Source organism: Pseudophryne corroboree, chromosome 6 (genome assembly GCF_028390025.1).
Source record: "Pseudophryne corroboree isolate aPseCor3 chromosome 6, aPseCor3.hap2, whole genome shotgun sequence".
NCBI classification, from domain to species: domain Eukaryota; kingdom Metazoa; phylum Chordata; class Amphibia; order Anura; family Myobatrachidae; genus Pseudophryne; species Pseudophryne corroboree.
This window is the reverse complement of record NC_086449.1, coordinates 247,011,642-247,030,281: the sequence shown is the minus strand read 5'-3', so window position 1 is coordinate 247,030,281 and position 18,640 is coordinate 247,011,642. Positions and strand designations below refer to the sequence as shown.

The following is an 18,640-nucleotide window of genomic DNA, read 5'->3' as shown; positions in this document are numbered from 1 at the left end:
AGTCTGTTTATACACATTCTGGTACTCTTCTGAGGCCAGCAATTGCTGCGGCCTGGATGTGTAGTGCTGTAGCAGCATGGACAGATACTCTGTCTGAGGAGTTAGATACCCTGGACAGGGAGACTATTTTACTGACCCTAGGACATATCAAAGACTCTGTCCTATATATGCGGGATGCCCAGAGGGACATTTGCCTGCTGGGCTCTAGAATAAACGCAATGTCGATTTCTGCCAGAAGGGTCTTATGGACTCTGCAATGGACAGGTGATGCGACTCTAAAAAAACACATGGAGGTGTTGCCTTATAAGGGTGAGGAATTGTTTGGGGACGGTCTCTCGGACCTAGTTTCCACGGCTACGGCTGGGAAGTCAAATTTCTTGCCATATATTCCCTCACAGCCAAAGAAAGCACCGTATTACCAAATGCAGTCCTTTCGTTCACAGAAAAGCAAGAAAGTCAGAGGTGCATCCTTTCTTGCCAGAGGCAGGGGTAGAGGAAAAAAGCTGCACCATGCAGCTAGTTCCCAGGAACAAAAGTCCTCCCCGGCTTCCACTAAATCCACCTCATGACGCTGGGGCTCCACAGGCGGAGCCAGGAGCGGTGGGGGCGCGTCTCCGAAATTTCAGCCACCAGTGGGTTCGCTCACGGGTGGATCCTTGGGCTATACAAATTGTGTCTCAGGGATACAAGCTGAAATTCGAGGTGACGCCCCCTCACCGTTACCTAAAATCGGCCTTGCCAGCTTCCCCCACGGAAAGGGAGGTAGTGTTGGCAGCAATTCACAAGCTATATCACCAGCAGGTGGTAGTGAAGGTTCCCCTCCTTCAACAGGGAGGGGGTTACTATTCCACCATGTTTGTGGTACTGAAACCGGACGGTTCGGTCAGACCCATTTTGAATTTAAAATCCCTGAATATTTATCTGAAGAAAATCAAGTTCAAGATGGAATCGCTCAGGGCGGTCATTGCAAGCCTGGAGGAAGGGGATTTTATGGTGTCTCTGGACATCAAGGATGCGTACTTGCATGTCCCCATTTATCCACCTCATCAGGAGTACCTCAGGTTTGTGGTACAGGACTGTCATTACCAATTCCAGACGTTGCCGTTTGGCCTGTCCACGGCACCGAGAATATTTACCAAGGTGATGGCGGAAATGATGGTGCTCCTTCGGAAGCAAGGGGTTACAATTATCCCATACTTGGACGATCTCCTCATAAAGGCGAGGTCCAGGGAGAGGTTGTTGATCAGCGTAGCACTCTCTCAGGAAGTGTTGCAACAGCACGGCTGGATTCTGAATATTCCAAAGTCGCAGCTGATTCCTACGACGCGTCTGCCCTTCCTGGGCATGATTCCGGACACAAACCAGAAAAAGGTATTTCTCCCGGAGGAGAAGGCTCAGGAGCTCGTGACTCTGGTCAGAGGCCTCCTAAAACCAAAACAGGTATCGGTGCATCACTGCACGCGAGTCCTGGGAAAGATGGTGGCGTCATACGAAGCCATTCCCTTCGGCAGGTTCCATGCGAGGATCTTTCAGTGGGATCTGTTGGACAAGTGGTCCGGATCGCATCTTCAGATGCATCGGCTGATCACCCTGTCCCCCAGGGCCAGGGTGTCTCTTCTGTGGTGGCTGCAAAGTGCTCACCTCCTCGAGGGCCGCAGGTTCGGCATACAGGACTGGGTCCTGGTGACCACGGATGCAAACCTCCGAGGATGGGGGGCAGTCACTCAAGGAAGAAACTTCCAGGGGCTGTGGTCAAGTCAGGAGACTTGTCTGCACATCAATATCCTGGAACTAAGGGCCATATACAACGCCCTGAGTCAAGCGGAGCCTCTGCTTCGAAACCAACCAGTGCTAATTCAGTCAGACAACATCACTGCAGTGGCCCATGTAAACCGCCAGGGCGGCACAAGAAGCAGGGTGGCAATGGCGGAAGCCACCAGGATTCTTCGTTGGGCGGAGAATCACGTTCTAGCACTGTCAGCAGTGTTCATTCCGGGAGTGGACAACTGGGAAGCAGACTTCCTCAGCAGGCACGACCTCCACCCGGGAGAATGGGGACTTCATCAAGAAGTCTTCACGCAGATTGCAAATCGATGGGAACTGCCACAGGTAGACATGATGGCGTCCCGTCTCAACAAAAAGCTAAAAAGGTATTGTGCCAGGTCAAGGGACCCTCAGGCGATAGCTGTGGACGCACTAGTAACACCGTGGGTGTTCCAGTCGGTCTATGTGTTTCCTCCTCTTCCTCTCATACCAAAGGTGCTGAGAATTGTAAGAAAAAGAGGAGTGAGAACAATACTCATTGTTCCGGATTGGCCAAGAAGGACTTGGTACCCGGAATTGCAAGAAATGCTCACAGAGGACCCATGGCCTCTGCCTCTCAGACAGGACCTGTTACACCAAGGGCCCTGTCTGTTCCAAGACTTAACGCGGCTGCGTTTAACGGCATGGCGGTTGAACGCCGGATCCTAGCGGAAAAAGGCATTCCGGATGAAGTTATTCCTACGCTGATAAAGGCTAGGAAGGACGTGACAGCAAAGCATTATCACCGTATATGGCGAAAATATGTTGCTTGGTGTGAGGCCAGGAAGGCCCCTACAGAGGAATTCCAGCTGGGTCGATTCCTGCACTTCCTACAGTCAGGAGTGACTATGGGCCTAAAATTAGGGTCCATAAAGGTCCAGATTTCGGCCCTATCCATTTTCTTCCAAAAAGAACTGGCTTCACTGCCTGAGGTTCAGATGTTTGTTAAGGGAGTGCTGCATATTCAGCCCCCTTTTGTGCCACCAGTGGCACCTTGGGATCTTAACGTGGTGTTGAGTTTCCTGAAATCCCACTGGTGTGAGCCACTTAAGACTGTGGAGCTAAAGTATCTCACGTGGAAAGTGGTCATGCTGTTGGCCTTAGCTTCGGCTAGGCGTGTGTCAGAATTGGCGGCTTTGTCATGTAAAAGCCCCTATCTGGGTTTACATATGGATAGGGCAGAATTGCGGACTCGTCCGCAATTTCTGCCAAAGGTGGTGTCATCCTTTCATTTGAACCAACCTATTGTGGTGCCTGCGGCTACTTGTGACTTGGAGGATTCCAAGTTGCTTGACGTAGTCCGGGCTTTTAAGATTTATGTGACCAGAACGGCTGGAGTCAGGAAGACTGACTCGCTGTTTGTCCTGTATGCATCCAACAAGCTGGGTGCTCCTGCTTCAAAGCAAACTATTGCTCGCTGGATCTGTGGCACGATTCAGCAGGCTCATTCTGCAGCTGGATTGCCGCATCCAAAATCAGTGAAAGCCCATTCCACAAGAAAGGTGGGCTCTTCCTGGGCGGCTGCCCGAGGGGTCTCGGCATTACAGCTTTGCCGAGCTGCTACTTGGTCGGGTTCAAACACATTTGCAAAGTTCTACAAGTTTGATACCCTGGCTGAGGAGGACCTTGAGTTTGCCCATTCGGTGCTGCAGAGTCATCCGCACTCTCCCGCCCGTTTGGGAGCTTTGGTATAATCCCCATGGTCCTTACGGAGTCCCCAGCATCCACTAGGACGTTAGAGAAAATAAGATTTTACTCACCGGTAAATCTATTTCTCGTAGTCCGTAGTGGATGCTGGGCGCCCGTCCCAAGTGCGGACTTTCTGCAATACGTGTATATAGTTATTGCTTACTAAAGGGTTATGTTATGTGGCATCAGTTGAGTGATGCTGGTTTGTTGTTCATACTGTTAACTGGGTAAGTTTATCACGAATTATACGGTGTGATTGGTGTGGCTGGTATGAGTCTTACCCTGGATTCCAAAATCCTTTCCTTGTAATGTCAGCTCTTCCGGGCACAGTTTCCTTAACTGAGGTCTGGAGGAGGGGCCAGTGCACACCAGGTTTACTAAATCTTTCTTTAGAGTGCCCAGTCTCCTGCGGAGCCCGTCTATTCCCCATGGTCCTTACGGAGTCCCCAGCATCCACTACGGACTACGAGAAATAGATTTACCGGTGAGTAAAATCTTATTATTTTCGCCATATACGGTGATAATGTTGAGCTGTCACATCCTTCCTAGCCTTTATCAGCGTAGGAATAACTTAATCCGGAATGCCTTTCTCTGCTAGGATCCGGCGGTCAACCGCCATGCCGTCAAACGCAGCCGCGGTAAGTCTTGGAACAGACAGGGCCCCTGTTGCAACAAGTCCTGTCTTAGAGGCAGAGGCCACGGGTCCTCTGTGAGCATTTCTTGCAGATCTGGATACCAAGTCCTTCTTGGCCAATCCGGAACAATGAGTATTGTTCTCACTCCTCTTTTTCTTATGATTCTCAGCACCTTGGGTATGAGAGGAAGAGGAGGAAATACATAGACTGACTGGAACACCCACGGTGTCACCAGTGCGTCCACAGCTATCGCCTGAGGGTCCCTTGACCTGGCGCAATATCTCTGTAGCTTTTTGTTGAGGCGGGATGCCATCATGTCCACCTGTGGCAGTTCCCACCGACTTGCAATCTGCGTGAAGACTTCTTGATGAAGTCCCCACTCTCCCGGGTGGAGGTCGTGCCTGCTGAGGAAGTCTGCTTCCCAGTTGTCCACTCCCAGAATAAACACTGCTGACAGTGCGCTTACGTGATTCTCCACCCAGCGAAGAATTCTGGTGGCTTCCGCCATCACCACCCTGCTCCGTGTGCCGCCTTGGCGGTTTACATGAGCCACTGCGGTGATGTTGTCTGACTGAATCAGAACCGGTTGGTCGCGAAGTAGGGACTCCGCTTGACGTAGGGCGTTGTATATGGCCCTTAGTTCCAGGATGTTGATGTGAAGGCAAGTCTCCTGACTTGACCACAGCCCTTGGAAATTTCTTCCCTGTGTGACTGCCCCCCACCCTCGGAGGCTTGCATCCGTGGTCACCAGGACCCAGTCCTGAATGCCGAATCTGCGACCTTCGAGAAGGTGAGCACTCTGCAGCCACCACAGGAGAGATACCCTGGCCCTGGGGGATAGGGTGATCAGCCGATGCATCTGAAGATGTGATCCGGACCACTTGTCCAACAGATCCCATTGAAAGGTCCTCGCATGGAACCTGCTGAAGGGAATGGCCTCGTATGATGCCACCATCTTTCCCGGGACTCGCGTGCAGTGATGCACCGACACCTGTTTTGGTTTTAATAGGTCTCTGACCAGTGTCATGAGCTCCTGAGCCTTCTCTATCAGGAGATAAACCCTCTTCTGGTCTGTGTCCAGAATCATGCCCAGGAAAGGCAGACGAGTCGTAGGAATTAACTGCGACTTTGGAATATTTAGAATCCAGCCGTGCTGTTGTAACACTTCCCGAGAGCGTGCTACGCTGATCAGCAACTGCTCTCTGGACCTCGCCTTTATGAGGAGATCGTCCAAGTATGGGATAATTGTGACCCCTTGCTTTCGCAGGAGCACCATCATTTATGCCATTACCTTGGTAAATATTCTCTGTGCCGTGGAGATACCAAACGGCAACGTCTGGAATTGGTAATGACAATCCTGTACCACAAATCTGAGGTACGCCTGATGAGGTGGATAAATGAGGACATGAAGGTATGCATCCTTTATGTCCAGAGACACCATAAAATCCCCCCCTTCCAGGCTTGCGATGACCGCTCTGAGCGATTCCATCTTGAACTTGAACCTTTTCAGGTATATGTTCAGGGATTTTAAATTCAATATGGGTCTGACCGAACCGTCCAGTTTCGGTACCACAAACCTGGTCGAATAATAACCCTTTCCTTGTTGAAGGAGTGGAACCTTGACCACCACCTGCTGAAGATACAATTTGTGAATTGCAGCTAACACTATTTCCCTCTCTAAGGCGGAAGCTGGCAGGGCCGATTTGAGGTATCGGTGAGGGGGCATCTCTTCGAATTCCAGCTTGTATCCCTGAGACACAATCTCTATTGCCCAGGGATCCACCTGGGAGTGAACCCACTTGTGGCTGAAATTTCGGAGACGCGCCCCCACCAGGCCTAGCTCCGCCTGTGGAGCCCCAGCGTCATGCGGTGGATTTAGGGGAAGCCGGGGAGGACTTCTGTTCCTGGGAACTAGCTGTGTTGTGCAGCTTCCTTCCTCTGCCCCTGCCTCTGGCAAGAAAGGATGCACCTCAGACTTTCTTGCCTTTTTGTGATCGAAAGGACTGCATTTGGTAATACGGTGCTTTCTTAGGTTGTGAGGGGACATATTGCAAAAAATTTGACTTTCCAGCAGTAGCTGTGGAGACCAGGTCCGAGAGACCCTCCCCAAACAATTCCTCACCCATGTAAGGTAAAACCTCCATGTGCCTTTTTGAGTCGGCATCACCTGTCCATTGCAGAGTCCACAGGACCCTTCTGGCAGAAATAGAAATCGCATTTATTCTAGAGCCCAGTAGGCTGTCTCTTTGAGCATCTCTCATATATAGGACAGCGTCTTTTATATGCCCCAGGGTCATTAATATAGTATCCTTGTCTAAGGTATCAAGTTCCTCAGATAAGGTATCCGTCCATGCTGCTACAGCACTACACATCCAGGCCGATGCAATTGCCGGCCTTAGTAAGGTACCTGAATGTGTATAAATGGACTTCAGGGTACCCTCTTGCTTTCTATCAGCAGCATCTTTTAGGGTGGCCGTATCCAGTGACGGCAGGGCTACCCTCTTGGATAAGCGTGTTAAAGCTTTGTCCACCCTAGGGGAGGATTCCCAGCGTAACCTGTCCGTTGGCGGGAAAGGATACGCCATAAGCATCCGTTTGGAAATCTGCAGTTTTTTATCTGGAGATTCCCAAGCCTTTTCACATAACTCATTTAGCTCATGTGAAGGGGGAAAGGTCACCACCTGCCTTTTTTCCCCATACATATGAACCCTCTTGTCAGGGAATGGGGTTTCCTCTGTGATGTGCAACACATCCTTCATTGCTATAATCATATAACGGATGGCTTTAGCCAATTTTGGCTGTAACTTTGCATCATCGTAATCGACACTGGAGTCAGAATCCATGTCGGTATCTGTGTCAACAATTTGGGATAGTGGGCGCTTCTGAGACCCTGACGGCCTCTGCGACATAGGATCAGGCATGGGCTGAGACCCCGACTGTCCTAAGGTTTCAGCTTTATCCAACCTTTTATGCAAGGAATTAACATTATCATTTAAAACCTTCCACATATCCATCCAATCAGGTGTCAGCGCCGTCGGCGGAGACACCACATTCATTTGCTCCCGCTCTGCTTCCACATAGCCTTCCTCGTCAAACATGTCGACACAAGCGTACCGACACACCACACACACAGGGGATGCTCTTTTGAAGACAGTTCCCCCACAAGGCCCTTTGGAGAGACAGAGAGAGAGAGTATGCCAGCACACACCCCAGCGCTATATGTCCGAGGAATCACACAGTAACTTAGTGTTAACCCAGTAGCTGCTGTATATTATGTTTTTGCGCCTAATTTATGTGCCCCCCCCTCTCTTTTTACCCTCTTCTACCGTGAATCTGCAGGGGAGAGCCTGGGGAGCTTCCTCTCAGCGGAGCTGTGGAGAAAAAAATGGCGCTGGTGAGTGCTGAGGAAGAAGCCCCGCCCCCTCAGCGGCGGGCTTCTGTCCCGCGTTTCTGTACAATATTATGGCGGGGGCTCATACATATATACAGTGCCCAACTGTATATATGTCCAACTTTTGCCAAGAGGTCCTAATTGCTGCCCAGGGCGCTGCGCCCTGCACCCTACAGTGACCGAAGTATGTGGGTGTAGTGTGGGAGCAATGGCGCACAGCTGCAGTGCTGTGCGCTACCTCAGTGAAGACTGGAGTCTTCTGCCGCCGATTTTGAAGTCTTCTTGCTTCTTTCACCCGGCTTCTGTCTTCCGGCTCTGCGAGGGGGGTGGCGGCGCGGCTCCAGGATCGGACGACAGAGGGTGAGATCCTGTGTACGATCCCTCTGGAGCTAATGGTGTCCAGTAGCCTAAGAAGCAGGACCTATCTGCAGAGAGTAGGGCTGCTTCTCTCCCCTCAGTCCCACGATGCAGGGAGTCTGTTGCCAGCAGAGCTCCCTGAAAATAAAATAACCTAACAAAATACTTTCTTATAGCAAGCTCAGGAGAGCTCACTAAACAGCACCCAGCTCTTCCGGGCACAGATTCAAACCGAGGTCTGGAGGAGGGACATAGAAGGAGGAGCCAGAGTACACCAGAATCCAAATTCTTTCTTAAAGTGCCCATGTCTCCTGCGGAGCCCGTCTATTCCCCATGGTCCTTACGGAGTCCCCAGCATCCACTAGGACGTTAGAGAAATTATTTTGTGCAGTTTCAGAGTAGCTTCAGACCTACTCAGCGCTTGCGATCACTTCACACTATTCAGTTCCTGTTTTGACGTCACAAACACGCCCTGTGTTCGCCCAGCCACGCCTGCATTTTTCCTGCTACACCTGCGTTTTTCCGAACACTCCCTGAAAATGGTCAGTTGACACCCAGAAACGCCCTGTTCCTGTCAATCACTCTGCTGCCAGCAGTGCGACTGAAATGCTTCGCTAGACCTTGTGTGAAACTACATCGTTCGTTTTAATAGTACGACGCGCATGCGCAGACGTGCAGATTTTTTTGCCTGATCGCAGCGCAGCGACCAAAAGCAGCTAGCGATCAACTCGGAATGACCCCCTACATTCTGTTTGCGACCACGGCTGTATCTGCATACGAAGTGCTACATTACAGTGCTTTCCTAAAAATCACTATAATGTAGCATTTCATATGCAGATACAGCCACAGTAGCACACAGAATATAGGCATGCTGCATATCATTTTAATCAGCATAGGCTTCTTGTGCATCCTAGTCACATAGCTATGCGAATAAAACACATTTTCGGCATAAAAAATAAAGAAAAAGATGCCTGATGTTAGCAGAGCTGCTGGTTGACTAACGTCAGCTCCGCTGCATGGCGTATTGGGGCAAGATGTATCAGAACACATCTGTACATGCAGCTGAGGTGCATACGACTCCGAAGTTGCTTATACTCAGTCACAGAGAATGTACAGTACTAAAAATCCCAAGAGCCATTTGCAAAATGTAACTTGGAAGCACCCCCTTAATATACCAAGTCTACCTCGTCAATGTACTTTACCAAGCTGGGGTCTTCTGAGGACCCAACGTTTTTTTGTCTAAATTCTCAACTGTTTGATGCTTTAATTTACTAAAATTATGTTTTTTGTATTTCTGAAGAGATACGTTCTAGTAAGGGTGCGACAGCATAAAATAGTTTATCTCAAGAGTAGTTAGCCAATAAAAGCCATATATTCTTCTTCATTAGTGTGTACATTTTTACATCCGATTGGATACTGTATATTCTTGTAAAAAGGTTATATCATTTTACTACGGTAACAATACATCACTATTCATGTGTTGCCATCGCTATAGTCCTTAGCACATGTCACAGTGGTGGTGGTTTTCCTGTGTTTCTCACATATAAAACGTTCTGCATTTGTAACGTAATATACCAAGCGGGGTCCCGGTGGGACACTAATTGTGTTTTTTATTATTTACGTTTTTTTGAAAGAACATTTTATAAGCCTAATTTTACACAGTATTTATCTTAATCCGATGCAGGACACACAGAAAAATCAAGAGTAAAATAGTTGTTATAGATACGGCAGGATCACAAAAAATAACATTCTGGCGTCCTCAGAAGACACCCCCCTTGGTATACTAAGGGTTTAACACTTACCTGGCCCTGTCGCATGGGATATGACTGCAGCCAGCTGGGCTTTGCCTGGCACATCTTGTAATGAAGCACATGTGCAGAATGGATTTCCTCCTGCTGCTCCAGCCTCAGATCGCCAACATCAATGCAAAATTACGCCCTGGAATGCTGTGCGAATGGCACTCTGGGCACATGCGCTGGTAACAAAAGTGCATGGAGGGAAACTCTTTTTTTCTCCTCCCAAGCATTTGCAGAGATCAGCTGCAGCAGGGGGATTGATGACCAGTCCCGACACATGCTGCCATCTGCATGTGGGCAAGGGGCATTGACATAAGGTGGTTATGCCCAACATAAGGGCTCTGTCAGTGGAGATCTATTACCACTATTATACAGTGGTGTGTATATATATATATATATATATATATATATATATATATATGTATTATTGAAAAAACAACATTACATGCCCAAAAAATATTGCCCTTTTAAATGGGATGCTAGAACTGCCAGTAAGCAGCACTCAGTAAGAATGCCCTTTACCTTTTGTAACCCGTCATTCTTTCTTAACGTCATCAACTTTTCCATTGGAACCTATAATTTAAGGGCTGTAGTGCTCATTTGTTAAGCTTTTATTATTTGTTTATTTCACATAAGTATAAAAAGATAAAGTCATGCATCTGGTGCAGTCTTTTAAATAAAGCTCTCCTGCGGCAGCATACATTTTACTACACTGCAGACTATGACAGTGGTTCTCATCCTTGGCTCTCATGGCTGCCTAACAGTCAAGGTTTTAATGATATCCATGACTCAGCACCGATGATTAAACTAAATTGACTGAGGTACTAATTACACTGGTCTACAAAAATGAGCAAAAACGGATTCTAAAATGTATTTTTTTTTTTCATGCTGCATTTGAATATGCATTCAGATTTTGTTCCATCGGGCAGGGTTTTTGTTGTAACATACGTTTAAAGTTTTATTAAATTAGTACTTAAGTCAAAAGCCTGATCTAAAAAGTTGTAGATGGTGATTTTCCAGCATATTTTGCCTTTGGGATGTCTCTCCGCAAGGTCCAGCAACACTATCAGCCAGCATACTGGAACATCATAGAAATCTGCTAATGAAAACGCTTCCCATGCTCACCACGGACAGCCCGAAATTTTCTGGATAGAAGTCTAGGTGGAGTCCAAGAAGTGAGTTGTAAAGACGTGTTGCATCCCATAGCTTTGTATGAATTTACCAGATCACTCACTATATCACGATAGTTTTCTGCTTTATGATTTCCAAGAAAACAAGAACAGATATTTCTGAATGACAACCAGGCTGCTTTTTCCAGCGGATTTAACAGTTCCTGAAAATTTTCACCATCCATTACGGACCTTATCTGTGGCCCTATAAAAAGTCCTTTCAGTTTTGCATCACTTACTTTTGGAAATGTAATTTCAGAATGACATCATCAGCAAAGAGAAGAGAAAGGGGACTGCAGTCCTTGAATTATGATAGAAATAGATAGGGATAGCACTCCATACCAGGAACCAGTATAAACACCCTATAACAGCGGGGTTACAGATATGGAAACACTGGTTTCCATGAAAAATACTGGAAGTTCTTTCGTAGTACCTGGCATTCACCCTTAAAAATGTCACTCACAAGAGCTACAAACAATGCTGTGACTAACAGAAAGCTTTATCTTTCCAGATGCCACTGTTACATTTTTCATGTTGTTTATACGGAGTCGATTCAGAATGAAATCCCGGCGTTCGGGATGCAGGCATTCAGGTAAGTATCCTAACCTCCCCCCGGTGGTGCCTAAACCTAACACCCACCCCCTTCCCGCAGCCTAAACCTAACCCTTCCCTCTTAGTGCCTAACCGTAACAACCTCCCGGTGATATCGAACCCTAACCCCCCCTGCACCCTAACCCTCACCTCGTCCACCCTGCAGCCTTACCCTAATCCCCTCTGGTGTGTGCTTAAACCCAACCCCCTTTCCAGCAGCCTAAACCTAACCTGGACGTTAATACTTACCCTTGGGGATCCTGGCTGTCGGGATTCCGTCGCCAGTATCCTGATCTTTTCGGGATGCCGTCATCTGTCTTCTGACGGCTGTCGGAATCCTGGTGTGGTATTACGACTGCCAGGATCCCGGCAGCCGGGATCCTGAACGTATACCTACTGAGCTACTAATTATGTCACCTGTGGTCAAGCATGGATATACTTAAAAACTGGACCATTAAAGTGTCTTGAGGACTGCATTTGGGAACCTCTGGAATATGATTAAGGATACAGACAGGGAAAAGAGGCCATGGTTATGGAGTTGTTATAATCACCCTCCTATCATGTCAGTGCAGCACTGCTGAATGTATAATAGCTGGCCAGTTAATAAACAGTTGATGCAACCCAAACAGCACTGGCAGCAAGGCCTTTTCTTGCTCTACTGTGCAGTAATTGAGCAGGTTCCAAAACCAGTCCTGTTCCAATTACTTCTCCATGTTTACATATGTTATATAAGGAACACTCTGGGCCTGATGCAAAATGGAAGTGAATTGGGCGTACATTGTTCAAAAGATGCATGAATGGAAAAAAACTGTGTATATGACTAGTTGTAAGCATTTCAAAATGCGACAGCGAGCTCCTGGTTTACGATTAGTCATAGTCATCAAATGCGGACTTACACCTGTTCTATACTAGGTACAATTGATGCATCCCAAACAGATGTATATTTATTTATATCCAGCTCAGCATAGACCACATCTGCATGAACATACCCTCACTGAACATTGCCAGTATAATTACCTTTGGGAGTGCCGCGGTTCAGGTCCCGTAGGTTGTATAACTTGTCTGCCAATTTGACCAGCTTGGCCTTGTGGCTGCAGTGTGGTGCATGTTCTATCTGCAGCTGCTTTCTTTTCATTTTCGGTAATGTCTTATCATCAGTCACCTCCTCTACTATTTTCCGGACCTCCTGCCCAAACTTCACCTCAATTTCCAGAAATGTCGTGTCGGTATCTTCTACAGTATCGTGCAGTAGTGCTGCCTGTGAAATGAATGGTATAGGCATTTTAGGCGTTTCAAGATTTTATATATTATTCCTAATGACATTAATGTCTAATGGTAAATTGTGTTTCAAAGTGTGATTCCAAACAAAATTATTTTATAAAAACAGAAGGAGAGGCATTATTAATAAAACTAAACATTTATTTTTTTTAAAAACCCATAAAACAAACAAACTGTTAGTTGTTGTCAAGGTCCCTCCCTCTGGAGCTTCCCATCTTCCCATGAGCGATACTGTGACACCTCCCCAGTCAGAGGATTGGATATAGGATATAACCCCTTTCAAACAACAGGCCTAAAACCCAGGTTTTTGCTTGTGAACATGCATTGACCCGGATCCAGTTTTATGTTTGAAATGGTCTACCAGTGTTAAGAGCCCTGGGTCTGCTACCCTGCACGCTGAGTTTTTCCTTGGAACTGCAATCCGGATAGACTACCCGATGTGAACAAAGTCCTGATGTCACAGGTAACGCCTAAAAGAAAATGATTTGCTGGGGACAGTAGCGCTTGAAGATGAGATCATCTCCAAGCACACACTAGATGCCAGAAGACACAGGTCACTGGAAGATCCAAGTCCATTGTGAAGGGGGATAGCCCGGGAATAATCCGGATCATCATCCATGTATGAAAGGGGTAGGTCCCAGCTTCAACCCTTGCTCTGGGTCCCGGGTCCGAGCTGGGAATTTATGTCTGAAAGTGGTATTAGGAGAATGCCACTACGCAACATCTGAACATTCTAAAAATAGGGATTTTAACACCTACCGGTAAATTCTTTTCTCGTAGTCCATAAAAGATAATAGGATTTTAGTACCTACCGGTAAATACTTTTCTCCTAGTCCGTGGAGGATGCTGGGGACTCCAAAAGGACCATGGGGTATAGACGGGATCCGCAGGAGCTTGGGCACACTGAAAAGACTTTGACTGGGTGTGAACTGGCTCCTCCCTCTATGCCCCTCCTCCAGACCTCAGTTATAGGAACTGTGCCCAGGAGAGACGTACATTTCGAGGAACGGATTTTTGTTTAAACCAAGAGCGAGAAAACCTACCAGCCCACACCACAACATACCGTACAACCGGAGTATCAGGAAACCAGATAACAGTATGAATTAACAACAGCAACATGCTGAATTCAACTAATACACAACCCGCGTGTAAACAAATTTAACCAGCAATAATAAACTGCAAGTAACAGTCCGCACTGGGAAGGGCGCCCAGCATCCTCTACGGACTAGGAGAAAAGGATTTACCGGTAGGTACTAAAATCCTATTTTCTCTTACGTCCTAGAGGATGCTAGGGACTATAAAAGGATCATGGGGTCTATAGCAATGCTCCAGAACGGGCGGGAGAGTGCGGACGACTCTGCAGCACCGATTGAGCAAACATGAGGTCCTCATCAGCCAGGGTATCAAACTTGTAAAACTTAGCAAATGTGTTTGAACCCGACCACGTAGCAGCTCGGCAAAGCTGAAGTGCCGAGACCCCTCGGGCAGCCGCCCAAGACGAGCCCACTTTTCTGGTAGAATAGGCCTTTACTGACTTCGGCAACGGTAGCCCAGCCGAAGAATGCGCTTGCTGAATCGTACTACAAATCCAGCGTGCAATAGTCTGCTTAGAAGCAGGATTTCCAATCTTGTTGGAAGCATACAGGACAAAGAGAGCCTCTGTTTTCCTGGCAAGAGCCGTTCTGCCGACGTAAATCTTCAAAGCTCTTACAACATCAAGAGACTTTGGAACTGCCACAGGTACCAACAATCGGTTGGTTAATGTGAAAGGAAGAAACCACCTTCGGCAGAAATTGTTGACGAGTCCTCAATTCTGCTCTATCCGAATGGAAGATCAAATATGGACTCTTGTGAGATAAGGCCGCCAACTCTGACACTCGCCTGGCAGACGCCAGAGCCAAAAGCATGACTACCTTCCAAGTGAGAAACTTTAACTCAACCTTACGCAAAGGCTCAAACCAGGGAGACATAAGAAACTGCAAGACCACTTCATGATCCTACGGCACCACAGATGGAGGATGTATATGCAGCACTCCCTTCACAAAAGTCTGAACCTCTGGAAGGACTGCCGAATCCTTTTAAAAGAAAATAGATAAAGCCGAAATCTGCACTTTGATGTAACACAATTTCAGCCCTGCATCGACGCCTGCCTGCAAAAAATGAAGAAACCGACCCAAGTGAAATTCCTCCGCAGGAGCGGTTTTGGTCTCACACCACGAAACATACTTTCTCCAAATACGGTGATAATGTTTCGCCGTAACCTCCTTCCTCGCCTTAAGGAGTGTGGGGATGACCTCCCCAGGAATACCTTTTCGAGCTAAAATTTGGCGCTCAACTTCCATGCTGTCAAACGCAGCCGCGGTAAGTCCGGAAACACGCATGGTCCCTGCAGTTACAGGTCCTCTCTTAGAGGGATCGGCCAAGGATCTTCCACCAATAAATCCAGAAGATCCGGATACCAGGCCCTGCGCGGCCAATCTGGAACTACGAGAATCGCCTGAACCTTTGCTCGTCGTATGATTCCCAGCACCTTTGGAATGAGAGGAAGTGGAGGGAACACATATACCGACTGAAACACCCACGGAGTCACCAGGGCGTCCACTGCACTGGCTTGGGGGTCCCTTGACCTGGAACAATACCTTCGGAAGCTTCTTGTTGAGGCGAGACGCCATCATGTCTATCAGAGGAATTCCCCAATGCTTCGTTACTTCTGCAAATACCTCTTGATGAAGAGCCCACTCTCCCGGATGGACATCGTGTCTGCTGAGGAAGTCTGCTTCCCAGTTGTCCACTCTCGGGAGGAAGACTGCCGACAGAGCGCTCACGTACTGTTCCGCCCAGCGAAGGATTCTTGTCGCCTCCACCATAGCCACCTTGCTCCTTGTTCCGCCTTGACGGTTTACATGCGCCACCGCTGTTATTGTTGTCCGACTGGATCAGGACAGGTCGACCCTGTCCTGATTTGCTTGTAGCAGGCAGTTGTAAATGGCTCTTAACTTGAGGACATTTATGTGGAGACAAGATTCCTGGTCTGACCATTTCCCCTGGAAATTTCTTCCTTGGGTGACTGCACCACAGCATTGGAGACTTGCATCTGTTGTCATTAGGACCCAAGTCCTGGATTCCGAATCGGCGCCCTCCTAGAAGGGAGCTTTGTAGCCACCACAGGAGAGAAATCCTGGCCCTGGAAGATAGACTCTTTTTCCGGTGCATGTGCAGGTGAGACCCGGACCATTTGCTCAGCAGATCCCACTGAAACACCCGGGCATGAAACCTGCCAAACGGAATGGCTTCGTACGCCGCAACCATCTTCCCCAGAACCCAAGTACACTGATGAATCGACACACTTGTCGGCCTCAGAAGCTCCTTGACCATTGTCTGTAGTTCCAGAGCTTTGTCTTCCGGAAGAAACACTCTCTGTAACTCCGTATCTAGAATCATGCCCAGAAAGGGCAGCCGAGTGGTCGGAATCAACTGAGACTTTGGTAAATTTAGAACCCAACCGTGTTGTCGCAGAACCGACAGAGACAATTCCACATTTCCACAAACAATTTTTCCTTGGACCTCGCCTTTATCAGGAGATCGTCCAAGTACGGGATAATTGTAACCCCTTGTTTGCGAAGGAGAACCATCATTTCCGCCATGACTTTGGTGAAAATCCTCGGGGCCGTGGAAAGCCCAAACGGCAACGTCTGAAATTGGTAATGACAAGCCTGTATCGCAAACCTGAGGAAAGCTTGATGCGGAGGATATATCGGGAGTGTAAGTAGGCATCTTTTATATCGACTGACGCCATAAAATCCCCCCCTTCTAGGCTGGAAATCACAGCTCGAAGAGATTCCATCTAGAACTTAAAAACTTTCAAGTAAGGATTGAGGGATTTTAGGTTCAGAATAGGTCTGACCGAACAGTCCGGCTTCGGTACAACAAAGAGGCTCGAGTAGGACCCCTCCCCCCGTTGGGACGGGGGAACGGGCACAATGACCCTCTGTTGACACAACTTTTGTATTGCTGCCTTCAAGACCTCCCTGTCCGGAAGAGACAGTGGCAAGGCCGAAATTAAAAAGCGGTGAGGGGACATCTCCTGAAACTCCAGCCTGTATCCCTGAGACACTATTTCTAGGACCAAAGGATCCAGGCCTGATTGAACCCAGACCTGACTGAAGATCCGCAGACGGCCCCCCACCAGTCCGGACTTCCCCAGGGGAGCCCCAGCGTCATGCGGTGGACTTGGTAGAGGCGGGGGAGGACTTTTGGTCCTGGGCGCCTGATACTGCAGGCGACTTTCTTCCCCGTCCTCTACCCTTTGAAGCGAGAAAGGACGAGCCTTTCCCTCGCTTGTATTTATTTGGACGAAAGGACTGATGGGGTGCCTTTTTCTGCTGTGTTGGAACATAAGGAAGAAAAGATGACTTACCCGCAGTCGTGGTAGACACCAGGTCATTCAAGCCGTCACCAAACAAGACACTACCTTTGAAGGGGAGAGCTTCCATAGCTTTCTTGGAGTCGGCATCAGCATTCCATTGATGGATCCACAGCGCCCTCCTGGCCGAGATCGCCATGGCATTGGCTCTTGAACCCAAGAGACAGACGTCCCTCGCCGCGTCTTTTATGTAATCTGCAGCGTCCTTAATATAACCGAGAGTTAGAAGGATATTATCTTTATCAAGAGTATCCATATCATTAGCTAAATTCTCAGCCCATTTAGCAATAGCACTACTCACCCATACAGACGCCACAGCGGGTCTGAGCAATGCACCCGTATGCCGGATCCTTGAGAGCTGCCGTGTCAGGGGACGGAAGCGCCACCTTCTTAGATAAACGGGATAAAGCCTTGTCGACATTCGGAGACGACTCCCATTTTTCCCTGTCATCAGAGGGGAAAGGATACGCCATGAAAATTCTCTTGGGAATCTGCCACCTCTTGTCCAGCGACTCCCAAGCCTTTTCACAAAGAGTATTCATTTCATGAGGGGGGAAACTTCACTTCAGGTTGTTTCCCTTTAAAAAAACATATCCTTGTTTCCTGCACCGCAGGTTCGTCAGAGATACGTAAAACATCTTTAATAGCCAAAATCATGTACTGAATACTCTTAACTAGCCTTGGGTGTAAAGTAGCCCCAGTGAAGTCGACATCGGAATCAGAATCCGTGTCGGTATCCGTATCTACCATCTGGGTAAACAAACGCTTTTGCGACCCTGACGGGGCCTGCACCTGAGACAAAGCATCCTCCATGGATTTCCTCCACACTTGAGTCTGAGACTCCGATTTATCCAATCTCTTAGACAATGAGGCCACATTTGTATTAAGTGCACTTAACATTGTAAGTAAATCAGGTGTCGGCTGTGCCGACAGAGCCATCTCCAGACCCGCATCTGCGCCCCCAGCAACCTCCTCCGGGGAGTAACACTCATCTTCAGACATGCCGACACGTAGTACCGACACACACACACTGACTCAGCTAGTGGACAGACCCACAAGGAAGCCCGGATAGAGAAAACACAGAGGGAGTATGCCAGCTCACACCACTGCGCCCATATATCCCACCAAACGATATATGTGGAAAAGCGCTGCTGTTAATTACAATATATGCACCAAAAATCTGTGCGCGCCCCCCCCCCCCGATTTGCTCCCTTTTAATTGAGTGGAGCTTGGAGGCCCCGGGCCAGCGTCTCATGCAGCGGCTTTGGATGAGAGAAAATGGCGCTGGTGAGCTGTGTGGCTAAGCCCCGCCCCTTCCCAGCGCACTTCAGTCCCGCAAAAATTTAAACTTGAATGCTGGCGGGGGTACGGAAAAATAGGATTTTGGTACTTACCAGGTAAATCCTTTTCTTTGAATCCATAGGGGGCACTGGAGTACTCTTGGGATATGGACAGCTTCCACAGGAAGTAGGCACTGAATAAATTAATTTTGAAACTACACCTCCCCT

The 18,640-nt window shown here is 48.2% G+C and overlaps 2 protein-coding genes across 2 annotated transcripts in view; both read right to left on the bottom strand.

The window, feature by feature from the left end:
* VPS33B (VPS33B late endosome and lysosome associated) overlaps positions 1-12,537 on the bottom strand; it is a 252,332-nt gene extending 239,795 nt beyond the window's left edge. Inside the window, exon 1 of the mRNA XM_063925840.1 lies at positions 12,449-12,537. The gene's annotated coding sequence lies outside the window, so the exon portion shown is untranslated. The remainder of the gene's footprint in view (positions 1-12,448) is intronic.
* HDDC3 (HD domain containing 3) overlaps positions 1-18,640 on the bottom strand; it is an 85,551-nt gene that overhangs the window by 18,287 nt on the left and 48,624 nt on the right. The window contains exon 3 of the mRNA XM_063925845.1: positions 12,449-12,689. Coding sequence (XP_063781915.1) covers positions 12,449-12,689 — 241 coding nt within the window. The remainder of the gene's footprint in view (positions 1-12,448; positions 12,690-18,640) is intronic.